This window comes from Sitophilus oryzae, unplaced genomic scaffold (genome assembly GCF_002938485.1).
Source record: "Sitophilus oryzae breed Bouriz unplaced genomic scaffold, Soryzae_2.0 scaffold_926_pilon_pilon, whole genome shotgun sequence".
In the NCBI taxonomy this organism is placed as follows: Eukaryota; Metazoa; Arthropoda; class Insecta; order Coleoptera; family Curculionidae; genus Sitophilus; species Sitophilus oryzae.
This window is the reverse complement of record NW_022147557.1, coordinates 1,374,369-1,397,687: the sequence shown is the minus strand read 5'-3', so window position 1 is coordinate 1,397,687 and position 23,319 is coordinate 1,374,369. Positions and strand designations below refer to the sequence as shown.

The following is a 23,319-nucleotide window of genomic DNA, read 5'->3' as shown; positions in this document are numbered from 1 at the left end:
CGAAAACAAGTCTTCTATTATGAATGGGATATAAAAATGTAAGTAAATTTACAAAAAAATTATTTGTTTTATCCATAGCCTGGAATAGGAATCCTGCAGCGGTCTAAGACAGTCGAAGAAGTTTCTTAAAACATGCGACCGAGAAAAATCAAAGAATTTCCTCGATTTATGTAAGAACAATCTTCGGATTATCAGGGGGTTTTCAACAGGACACTGTCTCCTCAATGAACACCGCAGTAGATCGAAGCTAAGAAACAACGGCGAATGCAGATTCTGTAGGGAAAATGGGGAAACGCCAGAATACCTCATGACTGAGTGCGCCGAGATGCCAAACATGCGTGCCATAAATTTTGGTACGACTGACAGGTAAAACCTTATGTGTAGACGGACCTTAAAAATAAAATTTTGAAAAATGCCACTGCGCAGAATCCAAATGAAAACTAGCTTGTTTGTCGCTTTATAGAATGCTTAAAGTACCCTATTCATCTGAAGCAAAAATGACTATAAGCAATACATTTGCTTGTAACTATTTGATTGGATTATTATTTTTGTTCGTTAGGCAAATTTGTTTATCTGTAAAACTGTTAAACTTAACTGCTGACAAGTAGTTTTCGTTGGATTAATGCAGCAGTGTTTACAAAAAATAACTATTTTATTTTGTAGATTTTCTTGCAGTGGCGAAATACCCATACAGGATTTTTTTGGAGACATTGTTCTTTTTAGAACCTCTTTTAATGCGAAATGTACAAGATAGCTTAATAGCCGTTGCAAAAAAAATCGCTACCTTATTAGAATATTTTGAAAGGGAAAGCGGTAGTAATGGACCTTTATGTCCCCTACGTGCTGTTGAGAAGGTGAGTTTTGTTGATGTAGATAACTGTTAAAATAATATATATTTATAATTAATTTATTTTTGTTTTCTAAAATATTTTGATTAAAAGAAAATATGTAAAAATGTGCAACGCTGTGACGATCAAGCTTAATGACGTGACTAAAAGTTAATTTGGTATGATCTATAACTTGAATCGTTGAAATGTATATCTAAATTAAATATTAAAAATGTTTTAACGAATCCTAGTTTGGATATCCACAAAAGCCGGTTTAAGGGGGCCAGACAAATGGACCACGGTTTATATTATAAATTTAGTTCCCAATAAATTAAGGTAACAATGACAAGACCTATCGAAAGTTGTCACAATTTTCAAGAAAGTAATAACGGCAACCCATAAAGTAAATATGCCACTAAAACAGGGAGACACAATTGTTCAGTTGTCATCTTCACAGAGAATAAACACCGCAAAGGTACTCGACTCCACAGAAGTAAATTCTAGATTAGTGTGCGTTTATATGAGTAAGTATGATTATCAATGTTATGTTAGCCAAGGGATACAAGGGCAACTAAAAGGCAGATGAAATGGCCAAACAAGGCTTATCAATATCATTTGTAGGCCCAGAACCCCTCTGAGGCATTGCAGAAGCAGTCACGAGAATGGCCACAAACCATACAAATTTCTAGAAAGGTGATACTAATACGGATCTGATAATCAAAAACAGAAAGAGAGTCAAAGCTGTAGTCTACTCACAGGGTATTGTAAGCTGAATAGGCATTTAAAGCTAATGGGATTGACAGGCGAAGTCAGGTGCTGGTTCTGTCAATCTGAACGAGAAAAGACAGAACACACTTTACGTCGGTGTGACAGCCTGGCGGCATAGATAAAGGAAATACATTTTTGATTGGGAAGCCTGTCAAAATTCTGGGTCGCGACAGTTGTACGCGATTTTGCCGCTGCTGTAGCCGTTGCTAAGAACAACCGCCAAACAATAACAGAAATAATTTTCTCTTGTCAAAGTCATAATCTTCAGAAATTATAAAATCTTTTAAAATTTAAACCGCCCTCATTGAAAAAATACCGAAAGGCGTCCATTCTCAAAGTAATTAATGCTATCTTGTGAGTTAATTTAAATTTTATTTACTCAAACCCGTGATAATTGTGAAAAAGTGGTATTAAAAACTTAAAAAGCTGTGTTGTGAACTGCAAAAACCATTGTGGATCTTGGTATAACGTCGGTTTCCAATATTTCATAGGTATTTCATACATGTCCTTATATAAAATAAAGTTTCTTGTATGCAACACACTGTATTTTATTTATAAAATTAAAAGAAAATAATAATAAATTTGTAAATCATATTTAGCTACATAATTCCGGAAAAAGCCGAACCGATCCGAAATTATCAACAGTTTTGGATCGCGACCGTTGCAAGAATAGCGCCAAATAGTATTTACATTTTCCTTATGGGCACTTTCCAATCTAAACTTGTTTCATTTATCTATGATGTGCGATTCTTTGTTCTAGGCAGTAGGCACAATAGGCACAATAGGACCACAATTACTGAGACTGGCATGCATCTGCATCACAGATGCCATGAGAACATGTCCAACATCAGCAATGGAGGTCATGCTAGAGCTAACGCACTGCATATTGTCGTCGGTAGTTATGCCAATGCGACAATGATTAGAATGGTCATTGACGGAAACTACTGGGAGAATGTTCAGGTCAGGGGCTTGGAACACCCTCGAAAAGAAAATTGCACTTCTCCAACTCCCAGTGGCATACTAAGAATTTACAACTTGAGAAACACCTCACTGTAGTATTGAGTAATAAAAGGGATTGGGAAGAAAGAATAAACGCTTACTCAGCATATAAGAGACCATACCATCACGTGGTATACTGATGCTTCCAAAACCAAAGCAGGGACAGGGATAGAAGTATTTGGGTCGAAACCTAAATACTCCGAACCAATGGGCACCTACCCCAGTATCCTTCAGGCAGAAATTTACGCTATCGAAAGATGCGTACAATTTATCTTAGAAAAGAACTATCGAAAACAGGAAATTGCCATCCTATCCGATAGTCAAGCAGCACTTAACGCAATCAACTCAGTAACCATCAATTCGAAGTTGGTCAAAGAATGCCTAGATAAGCTCAACAAATTAGGCAAAGAAAATAAAATCCTTCTACTCTGGGTGCCTGCTCACCAAGGGATAGAAGGCAATGAAAAAGCAAATGATCTAGCTAGGAAAGGAGCGAACACTCCACTAACTGGACCAGAACCGTTCTGTTTTCCAAACGGGAACCAACTGAAAGCGGAACTGAAGAATCTGGAAGACTCTATCCGTAACTTGGAATGGGTGTCCTCCAACGGTCTAAGACACTAGAAAAAGTTCCTCAGAACTTATGGCCGAGAAAAATCAAAGGTTTTCCTTGATTTAATTAAAACAATCTTCGGATTGTCACGGGGTTTCTAACAGGACACTGTCTCCTCAACGAACACCTCAGTAGGCTGAAGCTGAGAAACAACGGTGAATGCAGATTCGGTGGTTAAAATTGGGAAACACCAGAACACCTTATCACTGAGTGCGCCGAGACGACGACCATTCGTGCCATGACCTTTGGTACGTGTGATGTCGAGGATGGAGAGCTGGCCTCTGTGGAGCAGTCTGGCTTTTGTTAAAGCCCTGAGACTGTATGATGAGTTATAACGAGTTATAACTCAAGAATAGATACAATAGATCGCGGTGATTAAAGGTCGCGGTGATTAACTCCCCTCCTAAACATTCTACATTCTACAATAGGACCACAATAGATCTAAGAGGATCACAAGAGGACCATAATAAACGCACTACATCAGGCCTATAGCCACCTCGAAGAATCTATTCTAATCTAAAAACAATGACAAAATTATTAATATATTAGACAGTCAACGTTTTTTTTCTATACAAGCTTATTTATTTTCTTACTAAAAACAAATTTATTACGATTTTAACAGATTGTTTTGTTTTGTTGCCTCGTGGCGGAACAACTAAATTAACAAAACCGCCAAGCACGATTTTCTATTATATAGAAATTAAGAATTATGCAGATAAAATCATTTCCGTTAAAAAAAAACTACACGTAACACAATCGAGGGAAACTAAATTAAGAAACGACAATGTTCTTATAAATATTTATTAGCCTCGATTAGCTTATTCACAGTCTAAAGCTGGTCGTTATTAAGCATGACGCTGACTTGTTATTGAAGGATCTGCTACGATGCTCGTAATTCTTGATTTCTATATCCTTGTAGGGTACAGGATTCGTTCAGTCTTCGCTAGTATTGAGATCTAAGTTACAGGTGCACCATATATCCGGAATTCCTAAAATTTAGAAAGGAATTGTTATATCAAAATTAACAAATAATTGTTTTTACTGTACTTAATTGACTATTAAATAATGGAGGTGTTATGTTCAGTTGTGTCTTCAACAACATGAGCAGCAATTCCTACTAATACTAATAACACATAATTCTCAGTAGTGTATTGATCAAATTTGCTTAAAGTTATTGATTTGTCGTATGTCTAGTGTTGAATAATCTATACTAATATATAAAATCGTTAAGTGACTGACTCACTGATTAATCACGATCCTGATCAAACCACTCATCGTAAGAAGTTCAATTTTGGCATACAGGTTGATTCTAGGGTGTAGAGGTTCGATAAGAAGGTATTTTCCGAAATTCCAGTTCCAAGGGGGTGAAACAACCCCTCAAATATTACAATATTTTTTATTTAAAAAAAGGTCAAGTTTCCGAAAAAACGCTTAAACATGTATATTTTATTTTGTTTTTTACATATTTCAATATTTTTTTAAAATGTACACAGGGTATTTCGAAAAATCTGGTCATTGATTAATCACGATCCGTCTTAAAGCGCCTGACGTAAACAGCCGATTTTTGGAAAACGGATTGACTTTAGGGTGTAGAGGTTCGATAAAAAGGGATTTTTGAAAACTCGATTTCTAAGGGGGTGAAACCACCCCTCAAGTATTAGAATATTTTTTATTTAAAAACCGGTAAGTTTTCCGAAAAAACGCTTAAACGCGTATATTTTATTTTGTTTTTTTACATATTTTAAATTTTTTTTTAAAATTTATACAGGGTGTTTCATAAAATATGACCATTGAGTAATCACGATTCTGCTTAAACTGCTTGACGTTTAAAACTGATTTTTGGCAAACGGATTGATTGTGGGGTGTAGAGGTAGAAGTTCGATAAGGAGGGGTTTCTCGAATCTCAAATTCCAAGATGGTGAAAAGGCCCCTCAAATATTACAATATTTGTTATTTAAAGAACGGTAGTCTTTCGGGAAAATGCTTGGACACGCAAAATTTATTTTGTTTTTTTACATATTTTATTTTTTTTTAAATCGTACAAGGTGTTCCAAAAAGTAGGGTAATTTCTTAACCACGATTCTGCTTAAACTGCTTGACGTAAAAAGCTTATATTTGGCAAACGGATTTTTTGAAAGTCAAATTCCAACGAGATGAAAATACCTCTCAAATATTACTAAGTTATATAATAATATCTCCATATTGTTTTTTCTCATGCTGAAATAGATGTGAGAAAATTTTATCCATTTTGTATGTTAATGGAAATTCTTGCTTTGCTTTATCATCACCATTACAAATGATTAATTCGACGCGAACGAAGTCGCTGGTACACGCTAGTAACACATAATCCTCAGTAGTGTATTGATCAAATTGGCTTAAATTTATCGATTTGTCGTGTGTCTAGTGTTGAATAATAATTATTATAAATGAATATTTTTATTGGACCTAATGTAAATCAAAGTAGTATTTAACTATTAAGCAAGCAGATGTATTTTTATGGCTAATGCTTATCTGTGGATATACTATGATCGACCGGAAATTAGTATGCGCGAATACCTAAAATATCGTGTTATGCATGTCTGAGAAACGCAAAGCATTTTAAATGGAATTTATCTAAATACCGTACAAATACTCAAAATATTATACAGGGTGGTCCGAATTGTATTCCGGAAAATATTCGGCAGCATATTCTGCAGATAAAAATAAGTAAAAAAGTTCGTATAAATGTATATCCTAAGATACTTAGTTTCGGAGATACAGGGTGTAGAAGTTTCATTTTTATTTCGAGATATTTTTCAAATAATTTATGAAGTAACGTCAACATTTGGATGAAAATTGGTGTCTGGAAGTTTTTTGACATGAGAAATTTTATTTTGATGTCAATATAACTCTTATTTTTGTAGAGGGCGCTACCTACATGTGTTTTAACTATTTTGAAGGGTAATAACTTTTCGTCCGTGCCTGGATAAAACTACTGTGTGAAAAAATATACAATTCTGTGACTTTTTACGTAAAAAATGTCTCTTGGTAAAAATCGCTAGAAGCAACCGTTCTCGAGATAATTTAATTGTATCTACTGTGATCGTTTTTACAGAAACCCGAGTTTGGGTCAAGAAATACAAGATGGTGTTTTTACCTTCTTCTTCTTCGGGTTCCACCTCCTAATGGAGGTTGGAAATCATCATGGCAATTTTAACTTTGTTAACGGCTGCTCTGAATAACTGGTTTGAAGTCATTCCAAACCATTCTCTGAAATTCTTGAGCCATGGTTCTTCTCCTTCCTTGGCTCCTTCTGCCCTGTATCTTTCTTTCTATTATGTTCTGCAGCAGGGCATATTTAGGTTCTCTCATTATGTGTCCAAAGTACTCAAATTTTCTCTTTTTAGGGGTTAATTTAATCACCTCTTCGTCCTTCTGAATTCTGCGTCGCATTTCTACAGTCAGTCCTTGTCAGTCCATGTAATCCTCAGCATACGCCGATAACACCATCTTTCGAATGCCTCAAGCTTCTCCATTTCGGCCTTTTTAAGTGTCCAAGTCTCTGAACCATAGAGTAGAGTTGCAAATATGTAACCCCTTAGCATTCTTAATCAAGCTTTAAGTTGATGTCTCCACTACAGAGACATTTTTTGAGTTTTACAAAGGATGCTCTGGCTATTTCTATTCGAGCTACAATTGCTGATTGATCCAAGTTTTCGGTCAACCAACTGCCTAGATATTTATATTTTTGTACTGTCTCCATAGGTGTATCATCTATTAGAACATTGGCTTGGACATCTTCTCTCTTAGTGATTATCATAAATTTAGTTTTCTTAAGGTTCATTTTCAGGCCATATACTCTACATGTGTGGTTTAGTCTTTGTAGAAGTGTTTGCAGACCCTCCACGTTGTCTGCTATAAGGATGGTATCGTCCGCGAACCGCATATTATTTAAGACCTGCCCATTAATAGTGATGCCCTCCTTTCTACTAGTCAAGGCCTCCCGGAAAATTGATTCGCTATATATATTAAACAATAGCGGAGAAAGTATACGTCTTTGACGAACGCCGTTCAGAATCTTTACTTTATCAGAAAGTTGGTCTTCCACTATAACCTTCGCTGTCTACCCCCAATATAGATTTGCTATTATCCTGATATATCGGCTATCGATATTCATGCCTGTATTTCAATTAGTCTATGATGTTGAACTTTATCGAAAGCATTCTCAAAATCTATAAATCACATATACAGGTCCTGATTCATACCAATCTCTGTACTAACACATTTATTTTTAATCTCTCTGTGCTAACACATTTATGCTAAACAGAGCCTCTCTTGTACCCATGCCTCTTCTAAACCCTACTTGGTTGTCACTGATTTCTGAGCCCACCTGTTTTTACCTATATTTTGTCAAAAATGAACTATGCGCCCTTTATTTTATCTCATAAACAAAGTGGTGTATAACAATTTTATATACATAATCGAAAGTTTTACAAAAAATAAGTCAACGTCCACAAAAATCTCAATATCAAATCTTCATCAATCAAATCTTCAACAACAACGGAGATATCCGGCAAATGCTGTGAAAATAGGACACTCTGTACATTAGTTTTGGCAGATACTAAAACGTTTACTTAAAATAATTTACTTTAAAATTAATTTGTTTAGAAGCAATGTTGACGTATTCTCCGTTTGATGAAAATACTCACTGGGCATTGTATGTAAACAAATGCATTTTAAGTTCTAAAATTATTATTCTAGTTAAATTCTATAACAACGTTAAGAATAATACTAGAGAATAATTATTATTTTAGCCATACTTGCATCATTACAGATTCTCTCAAACGGAATTTTTTAAATAATTATCTTCATTTTAGACAGGCTAATGATAGTGAAGTATAATTCCTTCCAGAAAATCATTAGACTATGTTGAAAAGTCATACACAAAGTCTCCCATTTTCGTATGGGTTATGGTTTCTCGTTTATGAGTAGAGATACAAAGAAGCTGTATTCACATCACTGTTCTACTTTCTTATGATACTAGAGATGCTACATACATAGAGGCGGATTACCCAATAGGCTAACTAGGCTATAGCCTAGGGCGCCGAAGAAATATAGGCGCCACGGCGGCGCCATAATTATCCCTGGTTTGTAGGCCAAACTGGACATTCAAAATTTTTGGCGTGTATTTCTTTAAAAACAAAACACATAAATAATTGGATCAAAAATTGCCATTGTCGCGATAATCCTTTGATATTTATCGACAAAGTGCCGCAAACGAAAAAGACCGCCGCCAACGGCGCGGCGCGGCGCGGCGTCTTTGTGCAGTCAATTTGGCAAAACTCCTCTTTTAGTGGAGTAAAATCACTGAAAAAAGTCGCTTCCTTCTCGAAAAAATTTTTTTTGAAGGTATAACCACATAAACTCTTTATGAAATGATCTGTTAGGGCTTTGTGCATGCGAAATTACTAATTACGACCTTTTTTTTTTGGTGGGGGGGGGGGGGGTCAGAAATTTTTTATCCCTGAAAATGTCAAAAATCTGTCAAAACTGTATAACCATGTTTTTTTACCTTTCCTACGCGATAACTCCTAAACTAATCAAGTTATTCACATACTCTTGTTTTAAATCGATTGGGAACACATAGGCGGTGAGAGCTGAAGTAATTAAAGTTCCATAGTGAGTGTATTTTTTTTGGAAAATGGGTTAAACCACAGATAACACATTTAAGTTAAATTTTCTGCGTAGATGGGGGTGAATAGGCGCCAAATTTTTATTAGCCTAGGGCGCAAATTTGTCTTAATGCGCCACTGTACATACAGATTTGTTCTAACCCCCTTTGCTTCTGAAATACAGGGCGAATTTGAAAATGTTGCATTTTTCGACTCCTTTCGTTGGTCCATCTTGGTTATCTTATAACTTATCGAAACGGTGAAAACTGAGTCCTGTAAAGTATATTACGTAGATGCCAGTGACATAACTAGTTTTTTGCTGGGAGCTTTCATTTCCGAAATATGTCTCAAACGATTTTTTTTAACGGGACACCTTGTATACATATTTTTTTATTTTATTTGCCTTGTAATGAGCTTTCTAAAAATTCATATATTCTACCGGGTGCATCTCAAAAGTGGCTCACCTCAATAACTTTTTTATTTTTTCAGATAAAAAAAACGAGATTTGGTATGTTAATATATGACATAACTTAGGATTGATTGACATATTCAATAAAAAAAATTTTCGGTCACTTCCGGTTTCACCGGAAATCACTACAACTTTTGATTTTTAAATGGCATCCTGGGTATTTTTTTACTTTATTTGATAGAAAATGACACTCTGAATAGACATATCATATGTCATTTTTTGACATATTCGCTCAAAAACTTTAAAAAGCCTTGGAAAAAATGGATTTGATCGTCTAATGACTTTAGTGTCTTGTCCTGGCCAGTTAAAAGATGCCCAAATCGTATTTTTAATCATATCTCAATTTTTTCAAATGGAACGAGGGTGGCTCATTAGCATATTTGGAAAAGGTATTTTTTTAAGAATAATTTGATACCACACACTTGGTATTTCGAGTCAAATTGTCGTTATGAACCGCATGTTACAATTTCAAATAAACCATATGCGAAAATGTCAAAAGTTGACATATGATGTCATTCTATTCAGAGTGTCATTTTTTATCGAATAAAGTATAAAATACCGAGCGTACCATTTAAAAATCAAAAGTTGTAGTCATTTCCGGTGAAACCGGAAGTGACGAACACAATTGAATACGTCAATCAATCCTAATTTATGTCGTATACTAATATACCAAATCTCGTTTTTTTAACTGAAAAAAATATAAAAGTTATAAGGGTGAGCCACTTAACATAAACAAAGAAAAAAATGCATTTTTAACTATTTTAAAAACTATTTAAATGAAAATGAGACACCCTGTACAGTTCATAAGTACTCGGACTCGTAACTTTATTTTATAGTCAAATTTGATTAAAGGCAAATAAAAATGATCCCGTTGCTTTCCGTTATTTGTCAAATTTGACATTGGAAGATATATTAGATTTTTATTTTCACATAAAATTTGATGGCAGCGGTGGGATTTTAAGCCTAAGGCTTTGGCTACACTGAAGAGCGGGCGGGCGTCCAGCGAGCGAGCGATTTTTCTAAACACTGGGCTACAATACAAGTGACGACACTGAACTTTTGCGGGCGGGCGATATTCAAGCGTGCAGCGAGCGAATTATTAAAAAACAAATCTGTTTGAATTTCGAGCGTGCGAATTTTGTGAAGGGACACCGAATTGTGACGAATACGGCCGAAGTAAATATTTATGATATGTAGAAACTTGTTTTTATTATTATTTTTGTTGTCAGTATGATAAATATAATTGAGAATAAAGCGTGACAAAATGTGTAGCAGTGGCAAAAACGTAAATAAAGAACTTCTTATATCCGAAGTGCAAACACGGAGACCTTTGTGGCAAGATAGTCATCCACTCTATAAAACAAAAATGCTATTGAAAAAAAATATGGCAAGAGGTTGCTGCGGCATGTAATTGTAGTGGTAAGTATTGAAAAATAATTATAAATATAACAATTAATAGCAATAGAAATTAGGATTTTTTATTATTTACATTATACATACACACATTAATTTATTCGATATAATGAAATATAAATGTGAATTACATTACAATAATTATCGAGGCAATTGAAATAAGTAATTTGTAAGTTCTTCACGAATTTGAATTGCTGTTGTACTTCCTCTATTATGCGTTCTGCCACCAGAAGCAGGTCGATCAGTACAGTCTAATCGTAATGACATCTGTTGCATTACTTGACAATAATGAAGATCACTGTCGCCATCTTTTTCCCTTATTAAGTTATGTAATATACAGGCGCACTTGATAAGTATGCAAGCTCTGTCAGGCAGTGTCTCTATATCTTTATTTAGAAAACGCCACTTGGCACACATTATTCCAAATGCGCATTCTATACATTTCCGAGCACTAGAGAGATATTTATTAAAGTGTTCTTTCTGAGGATTAAGAGCTCTTTTTGGATAAGGCCTCATTAAATATGTCTTCAGAGGATATGCTTCATCTCCTATTAAGAAGTTTGGTAGTTTAATATTTGTATTTGGTAGGTTGGCTGACTGAGGCACATTGAACATATTACTTTCCAAAAAATTAAATAGTGTTGATCCTGCAAAAGTCCCACCGTCACTCTGTTTACCTCACCCTCCAACTTCTATCGTCAAAATTTTTTTTATCTGCGTCAGCAACAGCTTGTAAAACCACAGAAAAGTAGTGCAAATAGTTAAAATAATGTGACCCAGAATTCGTTGGACATTTAATCTGACAGTATTTTCCATCTATAGAACCGAAGCAATTTGGAAATTTCCACCGATTATAATAGTCACCTATAACTTTTTTTAAATGTATTACAGTAGGAACTGGCATAAATTCGTCAACAAGCTCTTCCCATATAACTGCACAAGTCTCAAAAACTATTTTGCTAATTGTAGATTTTCCCATTCTGAAGGAAAACGCCAAAGATCTAATGAAGCGCCAGTTGCCAAATACCTAAAACAAAAATAAGTTTTCATTTGTGCATATTATTTTGTATTAGTTGCATTTTTTAGTATTCCAATGATTTTATTTTCAGTTTCCGATGCAAAACTCAAATGGAAGAATTTGAAGGATCAGTTTAGAAAGGAGGTTAAAAAAATACCAGTTCCGAAATCTCGAGATCCCTCACTACCTGGGAAACCCAAATGGCAGTATTTTGACCAGATGTGCTTCTTAAGAGATTTTGTCGTTCCTTTGCAGACGCAAGGAAATTTACCAATGGAAACTAATTCGCAAACGCAAGGGACTTCACTTTATGAAACGGGAGATTCAAGTGAATCCGAAAATGGACAGGAGGATGATTATAATAATATGTCTCTTCAAAACTCACATTCTTCAGGGCTATCCCACAGAGCAGCAGTAAGTGGCTCAATTTTTAATCGACAAAAGAGAACAAAACCAGATGTGCAGGACAAGTTTTTGGAACTGGAAAATAGGAAAGTTCAGCTTTTAGAACAAGACTGCAAAGAAGAAAATGCGGATTTGCTGTTTTTTAAAAGTTTACTACCTCATGTAGCTGATTTCACAGATTTAGAAAAACTGGAAATAAAATCTGAGATATTATCACTAATTATAAAAATGAAAAAAAAGAAGCAATTAGTGGATCACAATATTGATGATGTACAGCAAGGGGAACAAAATGTTGGTGAATCACAGCAGATAGAACATAGGGTTGTTAATGGTGTATACACAACATATCGGAAGTTGTAAAGAATATAATGTATTTTCTTATAATTTTATAATATGAAATATACTTTGCAAACCTAAAGAGTAAATATGGTTCTTACCTTAAAGTTACCACTAGCCTTTCCTCGGCTGATATAGGCGTACATATAATTTGTTTTTCTTTTCGTAATTCTGTTTTTAATCTTGCTAAGTAAAAAATCAAACGTATTTCTAGACATACGTAGATATTCAAAGAATCTGTCAGGAAAATCTCTTAACTCAAAATAGAGGTGAAATACATTAATATGCGTTCCATACTTTCGAGATTTTTTGAAAAATATATTCCATTGCATATAGAGATTACCAGTCACTAGAATATTTCTTTTCACCCTGGATAACGACATTTTTGCACAACCTATACTAACAATGAAACAAGACAAACTAATCGCTCTTCGGTATGTCCACAAAATCGCCGAACAGATTATCGCTCGCTCGCTAGCCGCTCGCTGCACGCCCGCTCTTCAGTGTAGCCAAAGCCTAACAGAAAGTTACGTTATTTTTTCAGAAAGAAGATTCCCTTATTTTAAGCATTGATTACGACTTTTGAGAAAAATCTACACACGTGTGGAACTTTTTTAAATTTATAATTATTAAAATACCGCATGTGCCGTTAAATTATATTTTTTTAGTGTGTCCATTAAATTAAATAAAAATATTAAATTAAACTAGGTTTTTTCCTAACCTGAAAAATATTCCATTACATATAAACAAACATAAACCAAAAATGTCGCAAAAAGAATACTAGAATAAAAAGTTTAGTCATACCCGCATCATTACAGCTCCTCTCAAGCGGAATTTTCTCAAACAACGATCTACAATTCGGACAGGCTAAAGATGGACGCATTGTATAATTCGTTCCAGACAAGGATAAAATATGTTGAAGAGTCATATACATATCATAAGTACTAGTCAGCAACTTCGTGTTATCATCAAAATTCCTTGTTTCTTTGGGATAAGCCGTTATAAACCAATCCGGGAGTGACACGTAGTTCATTGGCAGTCTTAGTTCATAATAACCTCTAGTTGTGTTAATAATGTTTCCAAATCTTACTCCATGGTCGCTGAGAAGTACCACGATGCTTTCGTCTAATACTCCGGAGGATTTCAGTTTTTCGAAGAATGTTTTGACTCTTTCGTCCATCGTTTTTGGTGTTGTGATGACATTGTGACTGAAGGTGTTCATCCAAAATATACCGAAACTAGGGGAGTCTTTTAAGGTAGTTGCAAAATCGTACGCTAAGTTCAGCGTTCTATCACCTAAAAAATTTAATTAATGAGTAATACCCTTGTCAAGCAAATCTACATATATAAAATGCTAATGTTTATCTGTGTCGTCTCTACTGAAGTAACGACTTGCTCTAAAAAGAAAGTTGCTTTTTTTACTAAAAGATAGCTAATTGGCTCTTCTTAAAACTGTCGTCGCCGGATTTATTTATTTTTTCATTTAATTAAAATAAATAAAAAGTATTTTTTACCTGATCGGCGGATGCGCCAGGCTTCAACTAGTACAGATATAATATAGTACAGGATGGCGCGAGTTTGTACAGGGTGGCGCTTCATATACGCCGCGGAGGCTCCAAGGAGAACGAAATTTTGTGAGCATATGTAGGTTAAATTAGAGCACTTTTTAAAAATATAGGGAGTTCTACAGGGTGTCCCCCAAAAAAGTTACATATCAAAGTTGCGTTTTTTATAATGGAACACCCTATATATTAATTAATTTTCGGATTCTGGGAGAAAAATAAAGGTGAGTTTTATAAGAGTATTATATATTATAAGTATATGACTAAAATGTATGGTTTTTGACATATTTAACATTTTCTAGAAATAAAGAACAATTTTTAAATTATAATAAAAGCTACCGAAATTGGAATTTACTCGGTATAGCCTAATATGTAGTTAAATTAACTATTGTACTTTAAATCAAATTAAAACTTGACACAAAAAGTTATACAGGGTGAGACAAAATTAATATTGATCATTGGTCACCTTTAATGTTACTCTTTTATTTTAAATGGAACACCCAGTATATTATTCCGATATTCAACGGAATCTACAATCTTTCATTTTTGTTAAATTAACAAAAGGTATATCGCACAGCCACCCTAGAATTTTTCAAATAATAAAAATCATAAAAAATAAAATATCTAAGAAAATCTTTGTCTGAGGGGTAGCCAACCTTAGTAATATTTTGAAGATATATAAATTCCCCATTGAACACTGGAAAAATGTACTAGGTTAGGTTAGGTTAGGTTAGGTTCCATTTAAAATAAAGGAGTAACTTGCTTTTAAAAGTGACTAATGTTCCATATTAATATTGTGTCACCCTGTATAACTTTTCTGGTCAAATTTCAATTTGGTTTAACATAAAATGGATACTGTAATTAAATATAAGGCTATACAAAGTCAATTAAAATTTAGGTAGCTGTTAACGAAATTTAAAATTTTCTCTTCATTTTCACAAAATGTGAAATACGTATGTCAAAATCCTTAGATTTTAGGTATATGCTTCTTCAATAAAACTCCTTTATTTTTTCCTGGAATCCAAAAATCAATTAATATATAGGGTGTTCCATTAGAAAAAAACACAACTTTGATCTGTAACTTTTTTACAGATCAGAGACACCCTATATAATTCTCTATATTTTTATAATGGAACACAATTACAATACTTTTATTTCAGTTAACCTACATATGCTGCCAAAATTTCATCTCGATATAAACTACTGTTCTCCTTGGAGCTTCTGCGGCGTATGAGAGGCGCCACCTGTATTGAAATGAAATTTTGTGAACTTATATTAGGTTGATTTAGAGAATTTTTTAAAAATGTAGAGAGTTCTACAGAGTGTCCCCAAAAAAGATACATACCAAAGTTGTGTTTTTTGTAATGAAACCACCACACAAGTGTCTATTAATTGATTTTTGGATTGTAGAAGAAAAGTAAAGGTTAGTTTTATTAGAGAAGTATATGACTAAAATATAAGGGTTTTAACATATTTCACTTTTTCTGAAAATGAAGAAAATATTTTAAATTTTAGTAAAAGCTTCCTAAATTGGAATTTATCGGATTTAGCCTGATATCTAATATGTAGTGAAAATTTCCATTGTACTTTCAATTAAATTAACACTTGGCCCAAAAAGTTGAAATTTGTGAATTTTAAAAGAAAGCTACTCTTTTATTTGTTACTTACCCCCGAGCTTACTCCTGAAGCAAAGAGTTTTATAGATTTTTTCTTTAATTTTTATGATTTAGTGTCAGCAGATCTTTATTATTTGATAAAATCTAGGTGACTGACGTTACCTCAACATAGCTGTCAAATTACTTCAACTTTAACAACTTGTTATCATATTTTCTGTCAGTCAGTCTACATCAGAGAATTGATACGATTCTATTAATTGGTGGCTGTACTGTGCAATCACCAATTAATAGAATGCTTAAATGTTCCTAATTTATACAGACAGTGTTTACAAAATCCGACCAACTATTGTCGACAACATGAGAGAAATTATTATGACTGGTTTTCGAAGTAGAAATCCACATAAAGCCTCTTAACATGAAAAGATCTTTTGAGCTTTTGAGCATTTGATTTCATCTAGCTAATTTTTGTCACATAATTATACGTTTATATATCTAGTTTTAATTCTGTAATAATTAAAATATTTTTTATTTGTGTATCTTTTTATTACCGTGGAATATTTTACTCCACATCCTTTAATTTTTGTGAAATTAACGAAAAGTATCACAGCCATTTAGAGTTTATGAAATAATAATGATCTATACAGGTTTGTTCACCACATACGACACGGAATACTGTAGCTAAACGATTAGATTTTTACAAATTGTAAGTTTTGGGTTCGTTGAAGGTGTATTAGAGCTACAATTTAAAAATATTTTTACAAAATACAGAGTGTCCCAAATAAGTAAAAAATATTATAGTTGTATTTTTTTAAATGGAACACCTTGTATATTATTCTATTTTTAAATTCTACGATTGAAATAAAGGTAAATTTGATTAAGGTTTATCACACTTAAACCTTACCGTCTTTGAAATATTTTCAATTTTATGAAATTGCAGTAAAAAAATGAAGGCTTTATTTCTCCAAGGGTATCAAAGTTTTTAATACTAAATATTTACTGAAGATTATTTATTGATCAGATATTGTGTTGCAATAATAAACATTTTACTACCTTATACAAAGTGTCCAAAAATTTATATTAAATAATTACTAGCTTTAAACTGCAATAACTTGTTTAATTTAAATGGAACACCCTATATATTTTACGTGAATCAGATGCACAATGTAATTGTCTATCAAATTGTATTGTTCCATTTTTTACTCATCTCTTCAAGTTTTCATAGAAAATGCATTTTCTTATAATTTAGACCTCATTTATCACTATACCCATGGAATATTGACATTTTAGCTTATTTTTAACGATGTGACAAATTTTCAAACGGTACAGATACTAATATTGTCGATATAGTTCGCTTAGTTAATTAAAAAATAAAAATAAAACTGTTTAAATATTTTTTGTTAAAGAGGACCAATTAATATGCTCCCAGTATTCAAACTACATTAAATTGACTGTTTACGTTAAAGTAATAACTGTTCCAAATACTAAAAAACTGAATGTTATGTGTGTATTAGACAGTGTGGTAAAAAGTAACACCTTATAAATTTTATTTCATTTATTGACGAATGCTTATTTATAAAAACAGAAACATTCATTTTCATAACTTATTATTATTTTGATTTCTGAGCCAAATCCACATTTATTTAGAATAATTTATTAATTAAAACAATTTAAAAGTATATAATTAACTAACTTTTGGTGTTTTTTTGTAGGAAATAATGGTGGTATATTTAATTGGTATACTCTTTTACATAGATTTAAATAGTTTTTTTTGTATGCCAATGGGCTTGCAATATTTATCACCTGTACATTTTGTACATATTATGGTGCTATAAAAAAATCTGAAATGTCAATATTCCGTGGGTATAATGATAAATGAGGTCCAAATTATAACAAAACGCATTTTCTACGAAAACTTCAAGAGATGGGTGAAAAATGGTATAATACAATTTCATAAACAATTACATTGTACATCTGATTCACATAAATATAAGGGTGTTCCATTTAAATTTAAACAGCCGTTAGTTATTGCAGTTTAAAACTAGTTATTATATAATATAAATTTTTGGACACTCTGTATAAGGTAGTAAATTTTATTATTGCAACACAAAATCTGTCAATTGATAATATTCAGTAAATATTTAGTTTTAAAAACTTTAATACGCCTAGAGAAATAAAAATTTTATAATTATTAATTTCATAAAATTGAAATATTTGAAAACGGTAAGGTTTAAAGTGTGATAAACCTTAATCAAATTTACCTTTATTTCAAGCATAGAATCCAAAAATAGAATAATATACAGGGTGTTCCATTTAAAAAAATACAACTATAATATTTTTTACTTATTTGGGACACTCTGTATCTTGTAAAAATATTTTTAAATTGTAGCTCTAATAGACCTTCAACGAACCCAAAACTTACAATTTGTAAAAATCCAATCGTTTAGCTACAATACTCCGTGTCGTATGTGGTGAACAACCCGTATACTGAAGAAAAATCGTAAAAATAAAAATACCTAGGAAAATCTTTGTCTGACCAACAACCTTAATGGTATTTTGAAGATATATCAAACCTACTGGGCGTTCCATTTAAAATAAAGGAGTAACTTGTTTTTAAATTGACCAATTTTCAAAATTAATTTATTAAAGTTATACAGGGTGAGACTGTATAACTTTTCAAAATTCTGCTTTACGCCTAAAAAATGAATAAATTACAAACCTTGAGACTCGGGACCTGCGCAAAAAGGCATATCATCCTGAATTTTTGTTTCTAGATATTTTAAAACGTCCATGTATGGCTTGAAGTAGTAATCTGTAGGTGGATATCTAAATCCCTTTTTAAAATAATTGAAAGTAGCTATTGGAGCCCAATCTTCGGCATAAGCCGTAGAATAACCAAGTTTTTGATAATCTTTCCTGAAATAACAAAAATATACAAGGTGGTCCGAATTGTATTCCGGAAACTTCGGCAGCATATTCTGCAGATAAAAATAAGTAAAAAATGTATGTCTTAAAATGCTTAGTTTTAGAGCTACAGGGTGTAGATATTTCATTTTTATTTCGATTTTTTCTAAATAATTTCTGAAGTAACGTTTCTGAAGTAACGTTAATTTGGATGAAAATTGGTGTCTAGGAATTTTTTGACATTAGAAATTTGATTTTGATGTCAATATCACTCGTACTAGTAGAGGGCGCCACCTACATGTGTTTTAACTGTTTTGAAGCGTAATCACTTTTTGGCCTGTATAAAACTACCTAGCGAAAAAATATACATCTCTGTGACTTTTTACGTAAAAAATATCTCTTTGTAAAAATTGCTACGAGCAACCGTTCTTAAGATATTTGGCATGGAAATAGTCAATACATGTCATTATTGACGAAAAATAAACACGTTTGTAGAATAAATTTTAGGCCAGTAAGCGAGGATAAAAATAGGGTATTTCCTCCGAATTCTTGACACCCGCACCGATTGACGTGAAATTTTAACAGTCAATAGAGATATATGTAAGAAACAAAAGTTACATAGTAGCGATGTGTGCTTTCACCCTGGGGATGAGTGCCACCTCTTCTCGGTGGTGAAAAATAAATCACCAATTTTAATTACAAAAATCAATAAAGGGATGAATGCAAATCAAAGCAAAAAATGTTCGATAACATTTTTTCAGAAAATTACTATTATCCGAGTTATTTAGGATTGAAAATGTTGATTTTTCATCTAAAAGCTGCATATTTTTCTGCAATTTTTTATAAATAACTCGAAAATCTTGCGTTTTATCGCAATACTCATATAAAGCAAAAATGAAGCTTTTGGAATAGGGAATCGATACATTTTTTGTGGTTTACCGTAGGTGTAGTAATAGCCGAGTTATCACTCTGTAAACTTGATTCTTTATTTTTCGAAAACTAAATTGCAACCTTTTACCGTAAAATAATGGCGAAAGAACACATTTTTCGAAGAAAATGATATGACCGCTTTTAAAGTGCTTGAAAATTCGAAATTGGTCAAAGAATGCATAGAGAAGCTGAATAAATTAGGCAAAGAAAACAAAGTCCTCCTACACTGGGTGCCTGCTCACCAAGGGATAGAAGGCAATGAAAAAGCAAATAATCTAGCTAGGAAAGGAGCGAACACTCCACTAACTGGACCAGAACCGTTCTGCTTTCCAAGTGGTAAAAACTCAAGGCGGAACTCAAGAACTTGGAAGATTCCATCCGCATCCTAGAATGGAAATCTTGCAATGGTCTAAGACACTCGAAGAAGTTTCTGAGGGCTTATGATCAAGAAAAATCACAGATCTTCCTGGGTCTGAGTAAGAACAATCTTCGGATTGTCACGGGGTTTTAACAGGACACTGTCTCCTCAATGAACACCTCAGTAGATTGAAACTAAGAAGAAACGGCGAATGCAGATTCTGTGGGGAAGATGGGGAAACACCAGTACACCTCATCACTGAGTGCGCAGAGACGACAACCATTCGTGCCATGAATTTTGGTACGACTGATATTGGAGATGGAGAACTACCCTCTATAAAACCGTCCCAGATACTGGCTTTTGTCAAAGCCCTGGGACTGTGTGATGAGTTATGATTCAAGAAAGGGGGACACAATGGATCTGTAAGGTCGAAGTGATTAACCCCCCTCCCACTCATTCTAAATTCTAAAAAATTCTAAAGTGCTTGAAAAGACCTTTTAAATGTCTTTCAAAGGTCTTTGCAAGTTCGTAGCTCAAAAACTCGCGGAGTTATGAAAAAAATAAATTGGTCGCCTCATTTTTTCGGAAAAAAATTAACAACAAAATCTATGACTAAAATCATAAAAATAAAAACTATCAATTGGTAGAAAATTACATGAGCTACAAATTAATATCTATAGCTGAACAGTCTTGAACTCTTCATTTTTACGAGATTTTTGGGTTTTAAGTGCTCATAGACGGTGGGTCCTTACATGCAAGTCAAACTAAAAAAACGTAATATCTACGAAATAAAGAGATCTACAGAAAAATTGTAAGAGAGCAAAAATATTGCAAAAAAAAAGAGCTTCAATTTTCCTCTATTGCATTTTTACGTATCTTGCTTAGTTTTTGAGATATGTAAAAAAATTAAACTTTTTTAAAAAAACAAAAACTATTTGTTTTTCATTATTTTCAACTTTTTTTCCAAATTTGGGCATTCTAAACCGCTCGAACTTGCAGAGTCAATTGTTAGTACCTAAATATAGCCAACTGTACATGTAATACACTTAGTTTTTATTTTTATGATTTTAGTCATAGATTTTGTTAATTTTTTTCTGAAATAATGAGGTGACCATATTATTTTTATCATAACTCCGCGAGTTTTTGAGCTACGAACTTTTTTAAGAAAGCATTTAAAAGGTCTTTTCAAGCACTTTAAAAACGGTCATATCCATTTTCTTCGAAAAATGTGTTCTTTCACCATTATTTTAAGTAAAAGTTTCCAATTTAGTTTTCGAAAAATAAAAAATCATGTTTACAGAATGATAACTCGGCTATTATTACACCTACGGAAATCAACCAAAAATGGATCGTTTAGCTATTCCAAAAGTTTCATTTTTGCTTTGTATGAGTTTTGCGATAAAACGCAAGGTTTTCGAGTTATTTATAAAAATTGGCAAAAAAATATTATGCAGTTTCTACATGAAAAATCAACATTTTCAATCCTAAATAACTAGAAAATATTATTTTTTTGTGAAAAAATGTTATAGAACAATTCATCCTTTTTTTGATTTTTGTAATTAAAATGGGTGATTTATTTTTCACCCTCGAGAAGGGGTGGTACTCACCCCCAGGGTGAAAACACACATCGCTACTATGTAACTTTTGTTTCTTACATATATCTCTATTCACTGTTAATTTCACGTCAATCGGTGCAGGTGTTCAGAATTCGGACCCTAAAACCCTCGCTTACTGGCCTTGGGCAATTTTTATTTTTTTTTAAATTAATGATAATTTTTTCTGCAAAAAATGATGATAAAACAGTTTCTGTTCAACTTTTGGCACAAAAACATTTCAAATTTATGATTTCAGTCTAATAACTATTTAGTCAACATGTTTAATTTATGTCAATTATGACAGGTTTTGATAATTTCGATTCCAAATATCTCGAAATCCATTACTCCTAGCGATTTTTACCAAGAGACATTTTTCACGTAAGAAATGTTGTAAATGTATATTTTTTTACTCAGTAGTTTTATACAGGTACGGACGGAGATTTATAAAGGTTGATTCTCACTATACCTTCCGTATCAGTTTCCCTTCCGTTTACATAAAATATTATATCATGTAAATGAATAGGACAATGCACACTATCCGTTCCGGAGTCAAATTCAAATTTCTCATGTCACAAAACTCTCAGACACCAATTTTCATCCAAATATTGACGTTACTTCAGAAATTATTTAGAAAAAATCGAAATAATAATGAAACTTCTCCACCCTGTATCTCCGAAACTAAGCATTTTAGGACATACATTTATACGAACTTTTTTACTTATTTTTATCTGCAGAATATGCTGCCGAAGTTTCCGGAGTACAGTTCGGACCACCCTGTATACAGGGTGTCCCAAGATGAGCGTGCATTAGAAGTTTCTAGAGAAGTACAACATTTAGCTCGGAGATTTTTTGCACATCATAGTTTCACAACGAGATCTATCGATTAAAAATATTTTCAATATGACGGCACTTCCGGAAATACCGGAAGTTCACAGCAACTTTCTTATTTTAAATGGGTGTCCCCATTTATTATTATGTACTTAAATTCTCTGTAAATTTTTATGAATTTTGATTTAAAATATCAAGTGTTTAATACACTCTATCTCTAACATTAACCGTTTTTCAGAAAAAAAATATTTAAAATTTTTGAACGATGCCTGTCAAAAATATGTGTATAGCCTAAACGTCAAGTTTAGTGATTACCACAGCCACTGTGCCATAAAGAGAAAACATGTAGCTATCTATTTCAAAAATTAAATTGTACGAAAGTCATATAATAAGGGCCGCAGCTGTCAAAGAATTGAGCGATTAAAAAATTATCACAAATCATTTTTTTCGAATGGAAATCCCCTCTTTTATTTCACTAGTGAAAAGGCTTTTCAATTCGTTACTTTTTAACTATACATGTTCCTATACCTAAAATAAATCGTTTTTAAGTTATTTAAGAATTAGTTTTAAAGCGTATATTTTTCTTGACTTTAACAAGTAGCCTACGACTTTAAACGTCAGGTGATGTAAAACAATAGATCTGACCATGTCATATTGTGACGCTTTGTTCAAAAAGCAGCATCATTTTTGAGCCAACTTTGCGCTATTTTTTTTTTTTTGATCATACGGAATATTATTAATAATATCAACTATTAGATATCACTAAAGAGTGAAAAAATACGAGATATACTTTAATAAATACACTTTTTAAACTCCTAGGCAGGCAGTTTGTTTGACACTTAATATTAAAGGAATTTATATGAAATCAAGAAAAATATACGTTTTCAAACTCAATATTAAATAACTTAAAAAAGATTTATTTTAGGTATAGGAACATGTATAGTTAAAAAGTAACAAATTGAAAAACCGTTTCATTAGTGAAATAAAAAAGTGACTTTCCATTTGAAAAAAATAATTTATGATAATTTTG

General features: G+C 32.8%; 1 protein-coding gene across 3 annotated transcripts in view; it reads right to left on the bottom strand.

Annotated features, from left to right (window-relative positions):
• Positions 1 to 3,992: 3,992 nt before the first annotated feature.
• The window catches only part of LOC115890793, a 43,130-nt gene continuing 23,803 nt past the window's right edge, over positions 3,993 to 23,319 (bottom strand). For all 3 annotated transcript variants that reach the window (XM_030911132.1, XM_030911133.1, XM_030911131.1), the window contains exons 5-7: positions 18,394 to 18,590; positions 13,304 to 13,795; positions 3,993 to 4,196 (exon numbers count right to left, since the gene is read on the bottom strand). In XM_030911132.1, the coding sequence (XP_030766992.1) occupies positions 4,141 to 4,196; positions 13,304 to 13,795; positions 18,394 to 18,590 (745 nt within the window). In that variant the 3' untranslated portion in view covers positions 3,993 to 4,140. The remainder of the gene's footprint in view (positions 4,197 to 13,303; positions 13,796 to 18,393; positions 18,591 to 23,319) is intronic.